This window comes from Habropoda laboriosa, unplaced genomic scaffold, assembly GCF_001263275.1.
Source record: "Habropoda laboriosa isolate 0110345459 unplaced genomic scaffold, ASM126327v1 scaffold387, whole genome shotgun sequence".
Taxonomy (NCBI): Eukaryota; Metazoa; Arthropoda; class Insecta; order Hymenoptera; family Apidae; genus Habropoda; species Habropoda laboriosa.
In genome coordinates this window covers 952,038-972,856 of record NW_017100510.1, presented here as the reverse complement: position 1 = coordinate 972,856, position 20,819 = coordinate 952,038, and the positions used below count along the sequence as shown (strand labels likewise).

The window sequence follows — 20,819 nt, the reverse complement described above, 5'->3', positions numbered from 1 at the left end:
TGGTGGCATTATTGAAATTCTGAGGAATTAAAATTTATTCGGGGTAATTTTCGTGGCAATTTTCATTCAGAACTGAGAGACAAAAAATTTCAAAAAAGTAACCAATTCAACGTGTTCCATGACGAATTGAAAGGAATATTAAATATTATCCTTTCGTTGAGCTTGTGTAAATAAAAAATTCAGGAGGAAGCTTTGTAAATTGAAAAGTTGCTATTTATCGAGTCGGTGTTTTAACGAATTTTTGATCAGTATTTTAAATAGAACAGTGCGTAATGTAGGTTAGTATAACATTAATTAATACAAAAACTGTCAGTGTTTTCAATAAAACATTAGTAAACGTATTAATTTGACAGTATTTTAAATTGATAGTCTGCGTGTATAATAAAATATCCTAACCTAACCTAACTTAACCAAAAATTTAAATTTGACAGACTAGAAAAGAAATTAATAAACAAAATAATAAATGAATTATTCACATTGACCAAAATATTCATTTTCACTGACTATTTATCTAAAGAGAAATACTCATCTACCATTAACCCTACACGCACCTCGGGTGGAAATTCAGCCGTAGCCTCTTTCCAGATGCTGTACTATGCTTGATTTCTTTCTGGATGCCTTGGTGTATTTGAGATTCACAGATTTAACTAAGTTTCAATGGAACATACTGTAAAAGATTACTAATAACATTAAGCAAAATATAGAGCGACAATGAGTGAAATCTCACCCGAGGATCTCTTGCGTAACTATTTCTGAGGAACGTACGAGGGTTAATAAATGTAAGGGCTTTTGGTCTAAATAATATTTGTCAGCATTATTTAAACTAATTTTGAAAACTATATTTCTTCGTCAGTCTATCGTTGACGTCTCGTTCCTTTCTGGTCCGTCCTTATCAACTACACGCTTCCTAATTCGTTCTAATACAATCTGTTGCATTCTTATTTAACGCGTCCTATATACGTGCCTTGACGCCCCTCTCTTGCCTCCGGGAAACCCTGGCACAGGTTGGGGGTCCTTGCCTGACCCAGCCCTTAGCGCGTGGGGGTGTCAAGGCGTTTGGGACCTTTATTCGTTCTAATACAATCTGTTGCATTCTTATTTAACGCGTCCTTATATACGAGCCTTAACGCCCCTCTGTTGCCTCCGGGAAACCCTGGCACAGGTTGGGAGTCCTTGCCTGACCCAGCCCTTAGCGCGTGGGGGTGTTAAGGCATTTGGGACCTCTTGGTCTGCGGGTCATAGACCAGCGCGAGTCCCAACGCTTCCTCGACCATACTCTTGTGGTGACTGATCCGCCGGCGATCGGGTCCGACACGCGTGAGAGCGTGAGGCGCGTACCGGCGTGGCGTGAGCGAAAAGCGAAGCGTAGAAGAGGATCACCGTGGAGGTTTTAGTGAGTAAGAGTCTCACATTACCGCCTGATCCCCAGGAGGCGGTGTCTTTTAGAAGATTTCCTCCACGAAAAAAAAAAAAGGTTGGGGGTTTCCTCGGAGCAAGGTCCTCGTCGCGCGAGTCCTTACCTGACCCAGCCCTTAGCGCGTGGGGGTGTCAAGGCGTTTGGGACCTCTCGGTCTGCGGGTCATAGACCAGCGCGAGTCCCAACGCTTCCTCGACCATACTCTTGTGGTGACTGATCCGCCGGCGATCGGGTCCGACACGCGTGAGAGCGCGTGGCGCGTACTGGCGCGGCGTGAGCGAAAAGCGAAGCGTAGAAGAGGAACGCGAGCCCCGGAACGAGAAGGCAGTTGCGCTGAGCTGGCTATACGACAGGGTATATACTTTTTCCTAACGAATTGATCCCACAATCTTACATAAAAAACAATACTGACCAAATAAATAGAAGTGGAATTAAAATAGCGAACGTCACAGAAAATTCTATTTGTATTGAACAAAGAAACTGGAAAATAAAATTCACACTTTCGGTATACACAGGGACAGAAATTTCACAAGAAGAGTGATTAGCGCGCGGAGGTTTATTCGCAGATATTCCGGTGGTCGGTTTAATAACGGGCGCGCGTTATCGCCGTAGAGAGATAGAGAGAGAAAGAGGATTGATTAATCAAATGGAACAACGAGGCGAGGACAGAAGTCGAGGGTAATTCGAAACAGGTGGTTGCATTGGTTGAAAGCGTGTGCCGTCGCTCACGGCCCCTGTTGCACCTGCTGCGTGCACTCACGGGAACGCATTATGCGCAACGGCCAGTATATGAGGCTCCATCGACGTGTCAGCGAGCGTTCCCGTCTTAACGGAGGGTAATGCGCCGGGAAACGAGCGTCAGCCTGCTCGATTATGGCCGTTGAGTAATAGGATTTTGGGTCACTTGGATGACAACGATGGAAGGCGAATGGAATTGTTTTTTTTTTCAGGAGGTGATTTGGAGATGAAGGTTCTTTTGTGAGAAATTTGGAGGAATTAAATTTGAGGGGGTAATTCGGGGATGAAAATTCTGTGGGAGATTTGGGGAAATTGAGATGAATAATTGAGAGGAGGATGAGAGTTGTAATGAAATAGAATTGATTTCGTTTCTTGGAGATAATTTGGGTGTGATGATTCTTTGGGAAATTTGGGGTAACTGGGATCTGTAATTGTGAGGACGGGGAGGATGATTAAGGGGCAGTAAAATTGTTTTTTGAGGGATAATTTTGGGATTGAGATTCTATGGGAATTTTGAAGGGAAATTGGGAGGAATAATTGTAAGGAATATTAAAATGAGATAGAAGTAATTTTTTTAGAGGGATAATTTTGGGATAAAGATTCTATGAGAAATCTAAGGGAAAATTGGCATGAATAATCGTACAGAGGAGGAAGGGGGTTAAAATGAAATAGAATTAATTTTTTAAAGGTAATTTGGGAATGTAGGTACTATGGAAAATTGGAAAAAATTGGGATGAATGATTGTAAAGAGGAAAAAGAGGGTTAAAGTGAAATAGAATTAATTTTTTGGGGGATAATTTGGGAATAAAGATTCTGAGAAATTTGGGGTAGTTGGGATGAATAATTGCAAAGAGGAGAGGGATTAAAAAGAAGTAAAATTGTTTTTTGGAGGATAATTTTACAGTGACACTGGGATGAATAATTCTAAGAAGGCGAATGAAGATTCAAATTAACCTTAGTACAGCCTTTGGGTCTTTTTTGACCCGTCGCTTTCTAATTTTTTTAATAACTTTTGCTGTTAACGAATTTCTGTTCCCTTAACGCCATATTGAAAGCTTATTGTTTCTGTTCATATGGCGTTCTGGTAACAACAATTGTTACGCATAAGGTCTTTGGGTCTTTTTTGACCTAACGCCTTAAGTATAGGTGTGATGGAACGGGAGAACGCATTAGGGTTAATTAAAATTGCTTCTGAAGGATAATTTGGGGATGAAGAGTCCATGGGAAACAGGGTGAAAGTGAAAATTCCAAAAATCCTATACCAAAAAAAAAAAAACGCAAAAAGCGAACCACTCCTCTTCTTCGTTTCGAATTTAATTTTCCGGTCGGAGAGCCGAATGTTGGATAATCGCTGGATGTATGCCGTGGTTGTGGAAGCACGAGAACCCCCCCGTTCAATAACGCAAACACACGAATCCGAGAAGCTCGTCGCATTCCCCAGGCCGCGGAAACCCTGCGACTTTCTCGAATCAGCTTTGCACCAGGCACTGTTGGATGCACTGCTGGAGTATTGGTTTCGGTGTTCGAGAGGAGGCGAGGAGATTGAAACGTTGAATGGGGATGGATGAAGGTATTGTGCCGCTTCGAAGGAGGATGTATCGTTGAAACGTGCATTCCTCCGCGACTCTATAACCCGAGCTATCTAAAAACGAAGGAGAAGAGAGGATAACGACGATGCAGAAACCCATCGAGGAGAATTTATACCATCGAAATAGGGATTAGCGTGGAATTTTTCAATTTTCACCTTGGAACTGATGAGATGTAGATTCATTTTTTTTTTCTCCTTTTTTTTGAGGACACTTTTAGTTCAAATTCTCGTGGTACTTGTGAATAGCGACGTAGCGTAAGTGCGGGGATTGTAGATTATTGTGATATAGTGATATCGATGCTTGAAGTTTATTGGAAATGTGTCTGTATAGTTTCATGAATTATGGTTGGAGAATGTAGATTGAATGAATTTTCACTCGTTAATTGAACGTACACGGTAATTAATTTGGAGATTGTAGATTATTGTAATAATGGAACTGATGAATTAAAATTGAGTATGATAACGGAGGGTAATGCGCCGGGAAACGAGCGTCAGCCTGCTCGATTATGGCCGTTGAGTAATAGGATTTTGGGTCACTTGGATGACAACGATGGAAGGCGAATGGAATTGTTTTTTTTTTCAGGAGGTGATTTGGAGATGAAGGTTCTTTTGTGAGAAATTTGGAGGAATTAAATTTGAGGGGGTAATTCGGGGATGAAAATTCTGTGGGAGATTTGGGGAAATTGAGATGAATAATTGAGAGGAGGATGAGAGTTGTAATGAAATAGAATTGATTTCGTTTCTTGGAGATAATTTGGGTGTGATGATTCTTTGGGAAATTTGGGGTAACTGGGATCTGTAATTGTGAGGACGGGGAGGATGATTAAGGGGCAGTAAAATTGTTTTTTGAGGGATAATTTTGGGATTGAGATTCTATGGGAATTTTGAAGGGAAATTGGGAGGAATAATTGTAAGGAATATTAAAATGAGATAGAAGTAATTTTTTTAGAGGGATAATTTTGGGATAAAGATTCTATGAGAAATCTAAGGGAAAATTGGCATGAATAATCGTACAGAGGAGGAAGGGGGTTAAAATGAAATAGAATTAATTTTTTAAAGGTAATTTGGGAATGTAGGTACTATGGAAAATTGGAAAAAATTGGGATGAATGATTGTAAAGAGGAAAAAGAGGGTTAAAGTGAAATAGAATTAATTTTTTGGGGGATAATTTGGGAATAAAGATTCTGAGAAATTTGGGGTAGTTGGGATGAATAATTGCAAAGAGGAGAGGGATTAAAAAGAAGTAAAATTGTTTTTTGGAGGATAATTTTACAGTGACACTGGGATGAATAATTCTAAGAAGGCGAATGAAGATTCAAATTAACCTTAGTACAGCCTTTGGGTCTTTTTTGACCCGTCGCTTTCTAATTTTTTTAATAACTTTTGCTGTTAACGAATTTCTGTTCCCTTAACGCCATATTGAAAGCTTATTGTTTCTGTTCATATGGCGTTCTGGTAACAACAATTGTTACGCATAAGGTCTTTGGGTCTTTTTTGACCTAACGCCTTAAGTATAGGTGTGATGGAACGGGAGAACGCATTAGGGTTAATTAAAATTGCTTCTGAAGGATAATTTGGGGATGAAGAGTCCATGGGAAACAGGGTGAAAGTGAAAATTCCAAAAATCCTATACCAAAAAAAAAAAACGCAAAAAGCGAACCACTCTTCTTCGTTTCGAATTTAATTTTCCGGTCGGAGAGCCGAATGTTGGATAATCGCTGGATGTATGCCGTGGTTGTGGAAGCACGAGAACCCCCCCGTTCAATAACGCAAACACACGAATCCGAGAAGCTCGTCGCATTCCCCAGGCCGCGGAAACCCTGCGACTTTCTCGAATCAGCTTTGCACCAGGCACTGTTGGATGCACTGCTGGAGTATTGGTTTCGGTGTTCGAGAGGAGGCGAGGAGATTGAAACGTTGAATGGGGATGGATGAAGGTATTGTGCCGCTTCGAAGGAGGATGTATCGTTGAAACGTGCATTCCTCCGCGACTCTATAACCCGAGCTATCTAAAAACGAAGGAGAAGAGAGGATAACGACGATGCAGAAACCCATCGAGGAGAATTTATACCATCGAAATAGGGATTAGCGTGGAATTTTTCAATTTTCACCTTGGAACTGATGAGATGTAGATTCATTTTTTTTTTCTCCTTTTTTTTGAGGACACTTTTAGTTCAAATTCTCGTGGTACTTGTGAATAGCGACGTAGCGTAAGTGCGGGGATTGTAGATTATTGTGATATAGTGATATCGATGCTTGAAGTTTATTGGAAATGTGTCTGTATAGTTTCATGAATTATGGTTGGAGAATGTAGATTGAATGAATTTTCACTCGTTAATTGAACGTACACGGTAATTAATTTGGAGATTGTAGATTATTGTAATAATGGAACTGATGAATTAAAATTGAGTATGATACTGTAAATCATGGTTGGAGAATATAGATCGCACTCTGAACCTCCCCAATTACGCTCATCTCTTGAAACTATCTCAATTGATATTAATAATCGAAGAAAGAGAAACGTGTGAGCTGAAAATGTTCATCTTTTAGTAAAAGCAACTAAGCTTCGGTAGCAATTGCACGTTCGAATTGAATTCCATTACATACTAACTTAATATCAATTTCAACGCCGTCGCTATTAATTTTTTGAGGACACTTTTAGTTCAAATTCTCGTGGTACTTGTGAATAGCGACGTAGCGTAAGTGCGGGGATTGTAGATTATTGTGATATAGTGATATCGATGCTTGAAGTTTATTGGAAATGTGTCTGTATAGTTTCATGAATTATGGTTGGAGAATGTAGATTGAATGAATTTTCACTCGTTAATTGAACGTACACGGTAATTAATTTGGAGATTGTAGATTATTGTAATAATGGAACTGATGAATTAAAATTGAGTATGATACTGTAAATCATGGTTGGAGAATATAGATCGCACTCTGAACCTCCCCAATTACGCTCATCTCTCGAAACTATCTCAATTGATATTAATAATCGAAGAAAGAGAAACGTGTGAGCTGAAAATGTTCATCTTTTAGTGAAAGCAACTAAGCTTCGGTAGCAATTGCACGTTCGAATTGAATTCCATTACATACTAACTTAATATCAATTTCAGCGCCGCCGCTATTAATTTCAAATTAAATAGAAAATTCATCAACTCCCTTTCTCTCAATATTAATAAGACGAACTTTAACAGAAAATTGACCAGGAATTACTGAATTTCTATGCGATTCACCATTACTATTACTTTCAAATTTAATAAAAAATTGATCAACTCCTTTTTTTCTCAATGTAAGACTAACTTTAACAGAAAATTGACCAGGAATTACTGAATTTCTATGCGATTCACCATTACTATTACTTTCAAATTTAATAAAAAATTGATCAACTCCTTTTTTTCTCAATGTAAGACTAACTTTAACAGAAAATTGACCAGGAATTACTGAATTTCTATGCGATTCACCATTACTATTACTTTCAAATTTAATAAAAAATTGATCAACTCCTTTTTTTCTCAATGTAAGACTAACTTTAACAGAAAATTGACCAGGAATTACTGAATTTCTATGCGATTCACCATTACTATTACTTTCAAATTTAATAAAAAGTTGATCAACTCCCTTTTTCCTCGATATAAAATGAACTCCGTCAGAAAATTGACTATGCGATTCACCATCGCTATTAATTTCAAGTTAAATAAAATATTTCTCAATATAAGGCAAACTCTTACAGGAAATTGACTAAGAAATAATGAATTACTATGCGATTCACGTTTCCAAGGTCTGGATATACGGTGATATATGGTGCTCCATCTGGCTGGCGGTGGACGTATGGATGTGCACGGCTTCGATATTGAATTTGTGTGCCATCAGCCTGGATAGATACTTAGCGGTGACCAGGCCAGTCAGTTATCCTCAGGCAAGTACCATTTACCGGTTATTCGATTTCGTGGAACAGGTGTACGGGCAACGCTCGACGAAGCCATTTGTCTCCTATAGTTTGTCTCCTACGCTTTACCTCCTCCTCCTCTTCTGTCCTCAAATAGCCTGTGTCCCTTCGAACGGGTTAACTGATCGACTGTTATTGAACTTGGAACATTCGACTCTTGCGACACGTTGATCCGCGCGATAGATAAGTATACGAATTGAATAATTGCGATTGTTTCGTGGATTTCTGTCGTGGAAATTTGGATTGAGTATTGAGGAAATACAGCAGGATGGACATTTTTGATTTACTAAGCCTTCCAAACGTTTCTCGGAATTTATACAATAGAAGGTTTCGATAGTGGAAAATTAAAAATTACTGGAGGCTTACAGAGAATTCTAAGCGTTTTCAAAAATACTCGGAGATTTCCTGAGCCTTCCAAAGATTCCTAGAAGTTTCTGCAAAATTCCTGGAGATCTCTAAACACTCGCAAGAAATTATAAAGCTTCACAAAGCCTTCCAAGAATTTCTGAAAATTCCCAAATAATCACAGATATACTCCGTAAGAAAACAAATTTAACGTCTCCTATTGATCCAGCAATTCACGGTGAATAACGTCGAAAATTACCTTAGATTTCTAAGCGTTTTCAAAAATACTCAGTTTTCCAAACCTTCTCAAAGATTCCCAGAAATGCCTGCAAAATTCCCAGAGATCTCTAAGCACTCGCAAGAAATTCCAAAGCTTCACAAAGCCTTCCAAGAATTTCTAAATATTCCCAAGTATTCCTGAAGCTTCAAAAAAATTCCCAAACGTTCCTGAAGCTTTAAAAAACTTCCCAAGTATTCGTGAAGCTTCAAACAAATACCCAAATATTCCTGAAAAGATTAAAAATATTCCCAAAGACACCCCGTGTTTAACAAACATAAAACACAAATTCAACGTCTCCTGTTAATACACCGGAGAGTAACGTCGAAAATTACCTTGAAAATATAGATCATGTCGCCGAAGAGAGCGAGGCTGCTGGTCGCTACCGTGTGGATTCTGAGCTTCATCATCTGCTTCCCACCCCTGGTCGGTTGGAAAGACAAACGGGTAACTATCAGAAGCACAGTGGACAGTTTGTTCCCCCGTTACACGCTGTCCTTCTACTTTCTTCCCTTCGTTTCACAGTCTCATCCCGCGTACAACGTGACATTCTCTCAGAACGGGCCGTTCAACACCACCACCATCTTGGTCCCGGTGAAACCGTGTTCCTGGATCTGCGAGCTGACCAACGACGCTGGCTACGTCGTCTACAGGTGAGTGAGACGGCGAAACTGGTGCTCCGCGAGAGTAAAATAGAAGCCGCGTTCTTGATTTGTCGGAGAAGAATTCTCAGGGAAAATTGTCCCTTTTATCGGAGTGCAGGAGGAAATTGCTGAGACGAGGGTTGCTGAAACGGAGCGGAAAAGCAATTTCGATGGAAATTTCAGAGATGAAGATTTTTCAGAAATTCGGAAAAATTTAGAATGACAGTTTGAGGAACATTTTTGGGGGATTAGGAGCTGGGGGAGTTTTTTGATGTTTCGATATTGAAGTTTCGTTGGTTTTGATAATTGAATGCGTTGAAATTTCTACGCTTCCGCGTTGCGAAATTTTCACGCCTCGATACTGGGGTATCTATGGTAAATATGAAATTTTATGATGCGTCGGTAGGTGGAAATTCGGAAAATTTGACGCGCTTCGATAGTGCCAATTTCATAGTGCTGCCACGTTAATCCTCGGAAATCTTGAACCTTCGATGTTGAAATCAATTGAAAAATTTTCAAATTTCGACATTGCAATTTCCAAAAATTTACTCTTTGAAAACCCTCATTTCCGAACATAATCATCACAATATACATTATTTCTCCTTACTTACAATCATGCCATGTGACACAGTGGAGGGAAATGAACTAACAAATCTCCAAATTTGAAAACTTGTAATTTCCAAAAGTTTACTTTTCTAAAACCCTCATTTCTCAAACATAATTACCACCATATACAATATTTCTCCCTACTCACAATTATGCCACGTAACACAGTGAAGCAATATTAATTAAAAAGTCTCCAAACTTCAGTACTTCCAAATTCCAAAATTTTACTTTTCCCAAACATAGTTACCACAATATACAATATTTCTCCCTACTCACAGTTATGCCACGTGACACAGTGAAGCAATATTAATTAAAAAGTCTCCAAACTTCAATTCTTCCAAATTGCAAAACTTTACTTTACCAAAACATAATTATCACAATATACATTATTTCTCCCTACTCACAATTATGCCACGTGACGCAGTGAAGCAATATTAATTAAAAAGTCTCCAAACTTCAGTACTTCCAAATTCCAAAATTTTACTTTTCCAAAACCCTTGTTTCCCAAACATAATTACCACAATATACACTATTTCTCCCTGCTCAAAAATTATGCCACGTGACACAGTGAAGCAATATTAATTAAAAAGTCTCCAAACTTCAGTACTTCCAAATTCCAAAATTTTACTTTTCCAAAACTCTCATTTCCCAAACATAATTACCACCATATACAATATTTCTCCCTACTCACAGTTATGCCACGTGACACAGTGAAGCAATATTAATTAAAAAATCTCCAAACTTCAGTACTTCCAAATTCCAAAATTTTACTTTTCCCAAACATAGTTACCACAATATACACTATTTCTCCCTGCTCAAAAATTATGCCGCGTGACACAGTGAAGCAATATTAATCAAAAAATCTCCAAACTTCAATACTTCCAAATTCCAAAATTTCTCAACCACAATCATCCCAACGAGGTACAGTTTCCTCCAACTCAGAATTATGATACACGGCACAGAGGATACAGTAGAACTAAATTGTCGGCGTAATCGAGTTCCAGCAGGCGCGAATTCACCGCGGTAACAGGAATTATTAGGACATCGAGAGGGAGGTCTGAATTTCTGGCAAATGGCGCGTCTATTCTTACCACGTTATCGTGATCACACCGTGCATCAATCCACGCCGGTTTATGCGCGACGCCGCATCTAAATCAACCACTGAGTAGACGGTTAATGTTCCATCGTGTGTTAGGCGAATTTACGATCGTTCCTGGCTACCAGGCGTTATCAGTTTCACTTTGCTCGCGATATTTCACTTTTTCACGTGGATCAAACGAAAAAAAAGAAAAAAAGAAAAACGCTTTCCTTTCCTCGAGCACGTGTCGCGCGAGTAGAAAAAGATACAGCGGCTGGTGCATCGGAATTGACGTCGATCGATGACGCGATAGCGAGGAAGAATGACGTGGTTATTATAGTAACAGATGGTGTGGCAGATGAGCACCGATATTTGCGCTTTTTCCGACAAAGGAATCTTTTGAGGTAAATCATTTGCAATTCTGTAATGTTTGAATTATAGTTAAAGAAGTATATTTGCTGAAATTTTGAGAAATAGTAATGTGAAATTGAGCAATAAGATTTTTTGGATGGGAAAATGTAAAAGTTCTGAAGAAACTGTGATTTTAACATCGAATTGCCCACCTTCCACCTTTAACCATTTAAATATCGAATCGTGGAGCAATTTATTTACAACTATTAAATTATTCATGCAGTTTGCAAAATTCCAAGTCACTAAAATACATTTCCAAGAGATTTCTAAGTTCTAAATCATGAAACAATATTTTTAAATATTGCAAATATTATTAACAAAAGTTTCTACTCAAAATATAGAAATAATTATGAAACAGAAATTCTGGGGGTACAATACTAAATTCATTAATATTAGTTCTCACAGTGGTGCAGTAAAAGCTACCACAAAAATCTGCCCGATTTTGCATAAAAAAATGAACTGAAAAAAATACCAGCTTCGTTCGTAAAATTTTCAAAAACATCACAGTCTGGAACAGTGTGCAAAGTACAGAAGTATATCTTTAAATCAGCGTGCAGGACGCCTTCCGTCATCTGCAAAAGGATACGCGATCGTCGACGCGAAATTTCATACTCGAGTTCGTTTCGTTTTTCCAGTGTCGCAGGAGAGATCGAAAGATAGAAGATAAAACGCCCTCTATTCATCAGCGTCTATTGTGCTCGTGTCAACAAAGGGACACAAGTTGATCCCTTATCTGATACAAAGAGCAATACTGTAGACAAACAGTAGCTTTATCCATAGACACGAAGTTTACAAGGCTATCTGCGAATGTACCAGCGTTTCGTATCTTCCCTTGGTTATATAGAAAAAGATATGTCAAAGCGGCACACTGAAATTCAATGAAAACTACACGGGTTCCTTTTCCATCCTACCGTTTCACGTACATATATACAATCTCTTCGATTCGTCCTGGATCTTTTAGCGAGAACGTGCATGAATTGAATTGGAGCACAATCACACAAATGATTCGTTAATGTTGAATTTTCGTGAATTCGTTACGAGGGAGGGTGTTGTGTATTTAGTTGCCTTTGAGGGAAGAATTTTGGCGTAGAGAATGATTTAGAATTCCGTACAGATTTTTTTTTTATTTAATTTTGAAATTTTAGTTTAGTATCAATTTCAAAAATTGTACTTTTTGCAATTTGTAATTTCATACTGTCCACCCAAATCAGTCATCTTCGATTCATGTAAAATTAGGGGTAGTTTAAGTCACCATTTCGCAAATTTCTAATTTATTTAAAAAATTCAGCACGTCAAACTTGATAATTTCACATAAATTGTAGAATAACTCAACAGTAATTTCCCTGAAATTAATCACCTCTAATTTTCCAAATACACAATTCTACAGTTTTTCACTCAACTCAACAGTAATTTCCCTCAGATTAATCATCTCTCATTTTCCAAATACACAATTCCACAACTTTTCACTCAACTCGACACTAATTTCCCTCACATTAATCGCCTCTTATTTTCCAAATACACAATTCCACAATTTTTCACTCAACTCAACACTAATTTCCCTCAAACTATCATCTTCCATTTCCCAAATACACAATTCCACAACTTTTCACTCAACTCGACACTAATTTCCCTCACATTAATCGCCTCTTATTTTCCAAATACACAATTCCACAATTTTTCACTCAACTCAACAATAATTTCCCTCAAATTAATCACCTCTAATTTTCCAAATACACAATTCTACAATTTTTCACTCAACTCAGCAGTAATTTCCCTCAGGTTAATCATCTCTCATTTTCCAAATACACAATTCCACAATTTTTCACTCAACTCGACACTAATTTCCCTCACATTAATCGCCTCTTATTTTCCAAACATCCTTTAAAACCTCCTGAAACCTCGTTTCGAGGAAATGCGTATATCCAAAGCTGAAATAAAACGAAAAAAGGAACCGAGGAAAATAGAAATGCAGGATCGTTAATTAATCCCCTCTCGAGGCAGAGAAGCGAAACGAAACGGAACGAAAGGACTTAACAGGTGGCTCCATTAAACGCGATCCGCGTCTGAGAACGCCCGAGGGATGAGAGAAGGCGAAAGATGCCTTTCCTGCAACGAAATTATCCTCCTTCGTACATAACCTCTCTCCTCTCTCCCGGTGTATCGTTGTAAATTAAAAATTTGTTATTTCCAGCGCGCTGGGTTCCTTCTATATACCGATGCTGGTCATGCTGTTTTTCTATTGGAAGATCTACAACGCCGCCGTCTCCACCACGAAGGCCATTAATCAAGGCTTCCGTACGACAAAGGGCTCGAAAATGCTAGGATCCAGGTAAAAATGTTTCACCAACCGGATAAAATGGTAAAGGAAGGGAAATCACGACGCGACGTTTATTCTGTCTCCTTTTCGATCGTTGTACCGGAAGCGACGTCGATCGCGCGCTACAATTCTCAGTCGAGCTCTTTTAAAACGGGGGTTGCTTTTGTTCCACTGATTCGCTGTTATCCAGCTGTTTCAAAGCTGTCTTTCTGCTCTACTTTAACCCTTTGCTGGCTTTATGCAACGTGTAACCGGGTTAATTCTTAAATTTTTTGCTTGGGTTTATCGTTGGGTTGCGAGATTGTCGTGAATAAGACGGTGGCCGGGTCAAATGTGACCCAACGTCGGGTGAATTTCAGTGGTTTTGGAAAAATTGGGAAGGGTGGAAGGTTTTTGTGTTTAATTGTTTTTTGGGGCTTTCGAGGGTGAACTGTGTCCTTGTGAAAAAAGTATTCCGACTTATTATGAAAGCCTAAGCATTACAGCTCATTTCGTCAGGGTTCGTGAAACGCGGTGATAACGTCACACACTTGAAAGCTCGATGATAACTATGCTTGGGGTCTTGAAAGCCTTAAATCTTCGATTCTTTCTCTTTATTTATTTATTTACTGAATTTATACAGAAGAAGAAGTTACGATATTTATTTCACGTTAATTATTGTTATTGGGATTATTACTCGGCGAACGAATTATGTATGTAGCGAAGTCTCGCGTAAAATGTAGCATGTTACATGATACCATGTAACTTGCAATTTGCATGGTGCTGTAAAAGTTTAAGGGATGCCTGAGGATTTTTGTGTATTTAGAGCACTGTTGAGAGACTTAAGTTGGAGATTTTGAACTTTGAGGTGATTCATAGATTCGTATTTCTTGGTTTCTGTTTTCTTTTTTTTTTTTAAAGGATTGGTGGGAGAAATATGGGCCACATTTTATGCTGTCTGAAAAGGAGATACTAGAGATCGAATCATCTCGGGTTGAAGATTTTCAACATTTGAGATGATTGCTAGGTTCACACTTGTTTTAGTTAGGAAGATGTGGACCATGTTTCACGAAGTTTAAATATTAAAATCGAGAAGAAAATACTAAGGATTGAATCATCTCAGGTTGAAGATTTGCAACATTTCAGACGATCGACAGATTCACATTTCTTCCTTTTTTTTTTTCGGAAGACGTGGACCATGTTCTGTGACGACAGAATATTGAAGTGGAAAAAGGAGATACTAGAGATTGAATGGTGAAAAAATTAAGAAAAGTTAATGTATTCCACGTGAATTTCTGCTCAGATTCGACGAACAGAGGTTGACATTGAGGATCCACCGAGGTCGGGGAAGCGTCCACAACGGGAGCAACAATGGTAGCCCGAGGAGCCCTGAGTCGAATAGCCGTAGCTCGGTGAAAAGGGAGAAGATAAAGATCTCGGTGTCGTATCCGAGCACGGAGACGCTGAATACCAAGTGTAACACCCTCGAGAGAACACCCTCGAGATGCTCTCAGACCTCTGTGCACTATAGTAACGGGCAGACGCACAGTCAACTATGTCCCACCCCAAGAAGCACACATCTGAAGGTAATTTCTCCATTCAGATGAATTGTTATCATCCAAACCACCCATTCTATGTCGTTATTACTTTCCTGTGAAAAGAAACGTAATTTCCAAGAGCCGAGGATTTTTAGAAAAATTGATAGGAATCTGGAAGAATATTAATACTCGTTTTATTGCAAAAAGGAAGATAATTTCCAAAAGCAGAGGATTTTTAGAAAAATTGGAGGAAATCTATCAGAGAGATAAACTATGGAGAATTTCAATAAAGGATAATAAGGAGATTATTGAATTAGTTTATTTCGTAAGTTATTTATATTTTCTTATTCTTTTTCTCTATCGAAAGTTTTAGCTTCTCTCGCGAACGATTAAATTTTCTGAAATGTAAATGAAGGATGGAACCTGGCAGAGGTATAGAGGTCTCCATAAATATTCAGCGGCGGCTCTGAACACCTTGAATTCTATCACTATCTAAATAACCCTCGAGCTCTTTTTAATTCCCGGCAACGAGGAAGAAATCACGCGTCGTTACCTTAAATCCTGTCCACGGGAAAAAGACAGAACCCGAATAAACCTTGCTAAATAAGAAACTTATTAATTTCCTCGCGTTTCGAACGCTTCGCCCTCTTCACCCGAGGCATAATAGGATACTTAACTCCGGCACGGTCCTCGAATCTTTCTCTCATTTCTTCAAAAACTTTCCCAATTTCGCCAAAAATATGAAAAAATTCGAAAACTTCGTTACTCTCGAAATAATCAAATTCTCTTTCAATCTTTGTGGAATTTCAAAGTTTTTAATATCTTACATATAAAAATAGTCATTGCTCTCGAAATCTAGAATTTTTCTAAACTTCTGAAAATTGCAAAAATCACTTTTCCTTGAATTTTCAATATTTCACAAATTTTCGAACAAATACATTACTGCTCTGGAAATCTAGAAATTTTCTAACCACCTAAAAATTGCAAAAACAGCTTTTTTCTAAATTTCTAATATTCCACGCACTTTTGAACAAATAATATTTGAATTACTATAAGTTAAGGAAAATTAAGTAAAAAATCTCCAGAATTCAATACTTCCAAATTCCAAAATTTTACTTTTCCAAAACTCTCATTTCCCAAACATAATTACCACCATATACACTATTTCTCCCTACTCAAAAATTATGCCATGTGACACAGTGAAGTAATATTAATTAAAAAGTCTCCAAACTTCAATACTTCCAAATTCCAAAATTTTATCCTTTGAGAACCCTCATTTCCCAGAGATAATTACCACAATATACGTTATTTCTTCTCACTTACAATTATGGCACGTGACTAAGTTAAGGAAGATTAAGTACAAGATCTCCAAAATTCAATACTTCCAAATTCCAAAATTTTATCCTTTGAGAACCCTCATTTTCCAGAGATAATTACCACAATATACGTTATTTCTTCTCACTTACAATTATGGCACGTGACTAAGTTAAGGAAGATTAAGTAAAAGATCTCCAAACTTCAATACTTCCAAATTCCAAAATTTTACTTTTCCAAATATCACAATATATATTATTTCTTCCCACTCGCAATTATACAACATGACAGTGTCTTTTCTTAAATTTTCAAAATTTCACACATTCTTAAACACACACTATCCCTCTGAACACCTGAAAATTTTCTAACCCCCTAAAAATTGCAAAAACGACTTCTTCCCAAATTCCAAACATTCAAAAATTGCAAAAATCACTTTTCCTTGAATTTTCAATATTTCACAAATTTTCGAACAAATACATAATTGCTCTGGAAATTAAAAAATTTTCTAACCCCCTAAAAATTGCAAAAACAGCTTTTTTCTAAATTTCTAATATTCCACACACTCCTAAACAAATAATACTCGAATCACTATACCTGAGAAATATCTCTCCTCCCGTTCCCCCTTCCTCCATTCCACAAATTATTAAACCTAGAATCACGGGAACTTTTCCTACACACCGTACCGTATCACCAAGATTACTATATTTGCATAAAGAAAGGGGAGAGAGAGAGACACACGGGGGGGCCATAAATGGTTGACGCTCGGAATAATTCAAGCTCGGTGTACGAGAATAATGCGCCGGTAACGCTCCAGCGAGCATTTAGTTTCGGATTTTTACGATTCTCGAGTTAGTAATTCACCGAGTGAAACCCGGAAAAGAGCTTGTATACCGCGGGTATCTGTGGATTCGCCTTTACGATTGAAAAGGGGCGGCGGAGGAGGAGAAGCTGGGGGGTTTACGAGGAGATCGTAAAGCGTAGGACGCGTGTAGTTTACGTGTACGCGGAGGAAACGATCGGGAAAGGGTGTCGTTAAACGTGGAGGTGATACGTTCGCGACAGGTGAGCGGTATCAACAGGGTTGGCAGCACCAGGAGGCCGAGCAGACGGAGTAGCTGCGAGAGTCAAATGACGGGGGACGAGGTGTCGCTGAAAGAACTCACGCCAGGCACGGAAGAGAAGCCCAGAGTGATGAAAATGGGCAAGAGGAACATCAAAGCTCAGGTGAAATTTATACCGTTTGTGAAATTTTAGGATTAATCCAAGTGAAAGGAGCTCTTGAAATGGAAGTTTAGAAATTTTTGGGAGGTTTGTGTTGTAGTTTAAGTAAATTGAATTTTAATACATTTTTGTTGAAACATTGGTGTTGGTATTGTAAATGATATTTGTAATTTTATTTTTTTATTGTTTCTCATGGTTTTTGTGATAATTTACGAGAGATTGATTTGAAAAATTCTTAGGCGATTTGTAAAGTAAAAGTTCACGAATTTTTGGTGAATTAATATTAAAGAAAATTAACTTTCAATAAATTTTCCTTGAAAGATTGATATTATTTTTGTAAACAATATTCCTAATTTTGTAAGTTTACTTTTCTAATTATTTTCCACGGTTTTCGTGATATTCCTCCAGAGATTCTCAGTAAATAATATTGTAATCCAAACATATTAAATTTCAATAAGTTTTCCTTAAAAATATTGATATTAATGTTATAAGTAATATTCCTAATTTAGTATTTCTACTTCTCCATTTGTTGTCTCATTATTTCATATTTTTTTCGTGATAATTCACCAGAGATTAGTTCGAAAAATTCTCAATAAACAATATTGTAATCTAAACAAATTAAATTTCACTAAATTTTCGTTAAAAGATCGATATTACTTTGAATAATATTTCTAATTTTGTAATTTCACTTTTCCAATTAATTTCCACGGTTTTCGTGGTAATTCTCCAGGGATTCATTCGAAAAATTCTAAGACAGAAAATACGATAGGAACTAAATGAAACGAGCAACAATTTCTGCCTCAGGTGAAGAGATTTCGAATGGAGACGAAGGCCGCGAAGACTCTCGGCATCATCGTAGGTGGATTCATCCTCTGTTGGCTACCATTCTTCACGATGTACCTGGTGCGCGCATTCTGCCCCAATTGCATCCATCCCACAGTTTTCAGCGTGTTATTTTGGCTGGGCTATTGCAACTCGGCGATAAACCCGTGTATCTACGCGCTGTTCAGCAAAGACTTCCGGTTCGCGTTTAAGAGAATCATCTGCAAGTGCTTCTGCAAGCAGAGAGCTAACACTCTGAGACGCGGCAGCGACGGCAGCCAATTGGCCATGAGGTGAGCGCAGATTGAATTAAAAGTGAGATCTAACATGCACACTCTAAACGAAGAAATACACTTTCGAGTACTTTAAATAGAAACGTGAATGATAAAATTGGTACTTGAGGAGTTTAGATTGAAATTCAAGCTGTTTCAGTGATTTTGTTTGAGATCGACGCTTTTAGAGAACGTTAGAATTGGAATTGATTGATCTGAGTTGATATTTGAGATTATCGGGAGAATTGTAATTGGAAATAGATCATTTTTTAACGATTTTAATTGAAATTCGATATCGAAAGGTAGAATTGGGGTTCTCCAAGTTGTCTGATATTGAATCTAATGGACCTAGTTCAAAATAACAGTCCTCCAAGTGATTCAAGTTGAAATTAAATGGTCCAAGACTAAATTAGCAGTCTTCCAAGTGATCCAAGCCTAAATTAGAGATTCCTTAATTTGTGCAAATTGAAAGCCAATACTCTGAAACATCCAGACCTTCCAACTTCTCTGAATTACTATTGACAGCTACTTAAATCCACTGACCTCACCTAACAGAACCAATCTAAACAGCCTAATAATTCTCGTCACCTTTTTCCAATTTCAAAGAAATCTTTAACCCTTTGAAACCCGAAACACTTTTCCTCGACTGCCATTTCAGAGTCAACATAGAAAAAGAAGAAAAAGAAAATTCCACTGATTTTAGTTACTCAAAATTCACACCCTTCTTAATTTAAAATTCAAAGTGTTAAAATTCTTATTTATTCATCAAAGGGTTAATCGTTGAAAACCAGTGTTAGTTCCCTCCAAAGTCAACATTTCACGAAAAAGGAAGGAAATGAAAATTCCACTGATTTTAGTTACTCAAAATTCACACCCTTGTTAATTAAAAATTCAAAGGGTTAAAGTTCTCATTTACTCATCAAAGGGTTAATCGTTGAAAACCAGTGTTAGTTCCCTCCAAAGTCAACATTTCACGAAAAAGGAAGGAAATGAAAATTCCACTGATTTTAGTTACTCAAAATTCACACCCTTGTTAATTAAAAATTCAAAGGGTTAAAGTTCTCATTTACTCATCAAAGGGTTAATCGTTGAAAACCAGTGTTAGTTCCCTCCAAAGTCAACATTTCACGAAAAAGGAAGGAAATGAAAATTCCACTGATTTTAGTTACTCAAAATTCACACCCTTGTTAATTAAAAATTCAAAGGGTTAAAGTTCTCATTTACTCATCAAAGGGTTAATCGTTGAAAACCAGTGTTAGTTCCCTCCAAAGTCAACATTTCACGAAAAAGGAAGGAAATGAAAATTCCACTGATTTTAGTTACTCAAAATTCACACCCTTGTTAATTAAAAATTCAAAGTGTTAAAATTCTTATTTACTCATCAAAGGGTTAATCGTTGAAAACCAACGTTGGTTCTCTCCAAAGTCAGCATTCCCACAAAAAAAGAAGAAAAAGAAAATTCCACTGATTTTAGTTACTCAAAATTCACACACTTCTTAATTTAAAATTCAAAGTGTTAAAATTCTTATTTATTCATCAAAGGGTTAATCGTTGAAAACCAACGTTGGTTCTCTCCAAAGTCGACATTCCCAAAAAAAAAAGAAGAAAAAGAAAATTCCACTGATTTTAGTTACTCAAAATTCACACCCTTGTTAATTAAAAATTCAAAGGGTTAAAGTTGTTATTTACTCATCAAAGGGTTAATCGTTGAAAACCAGCGTTGGTTCTCCCCAAAAAAAAAGAAGAAAAAGAAAATTCCACCGAGTTTACTTACTCAAAATTCACACCCTTGGTAATGTAAAATTCAAAGGATGAAAATTCTCATTCATACGTCAATAATTCTCATCATCCTTTCCCAACTCGAAGATCATTTATCTTTAACCCTTCGAAACTCCAGCAATTTTTCCCCGACTGTCATTTCAGAGTCAACATTCCCACCCCCAAAAAAAGAAGAAAAGGAAAATTCCACCGAGTTCACTCACACCTTTCTCGATTGAAAATTCAAAGACCCCAAAATTTCGTTAATCAGCTAGTTAGTCCTCCCCAAAAAAATGTCCACTCGTCTGCTCGCAGAAACGACCGGAGTCCGAGCTACTCGATGCGAATGCCTCAACAGGGAGTCTCCATCGACGATTCAGACCCAGATCCAAGCTCAGAGCCCACGGTTCACTCTCAGAGCGAGTCCAGATGACTGTAGCGTGCCAAGAGTGGCGCGCAGCGCGTCACCTTCGACTCGAGGACCTCGAAAGTGAGGATCCAGTCCTTCTGACGGGCCACCGAATAGTCCAGCCTCCACGTCACAG

The 20,819-nt window shown here is 37.9% G+C and overlaps 1 protein-coding gene across 1 annotated transcript in view; it reads left to right on the top strand.

The window, feature by feature from the left end:
• LOC108576327 (octopamine receptor Oamb) overlaps positions 1 to 20,819 on the top strand; it is a 28,861-nt gene extending 8,042 nt beyond the window's left edge. The window contains exons 2-9 of the mRNA XM_017939292.1: positions 7,525 to 7,662; positions 8,663 to 8,761; positions 8,840 to 8,967; positions 13,245 to 13,382; positions 14,653 to 14,935; positions 17,264 to 17,425; positions 18,227 to 18,537; positions 20,590 to 20,819. Of these exons, the coding sequence (XP_017794781.1) occupies positions 7,525 to 7,662; positions 8,663 to 8,761; positions 8,840 to 8,967; positions 13,245 to 13,382; positions 14,653 to 14,935; positions 17,264 to 17,425; positions 18,227 to 18,537; positions 20,590 to 20,707 (1,377 nt within the window). The 3' untranslated portion in view covers positions 20,708 to 20,819. The remainder of the gene's footprint in view (positions 1 to 7,524; positions 7,663 to 8,662; positions 8,762 to 8,839; positions 8,968 to 13,244; positions 13,383 to 14,652; positions 14,936 to 17,263; positions 17,426 to 18,226; positions 18,538 to 20,589) is intronic.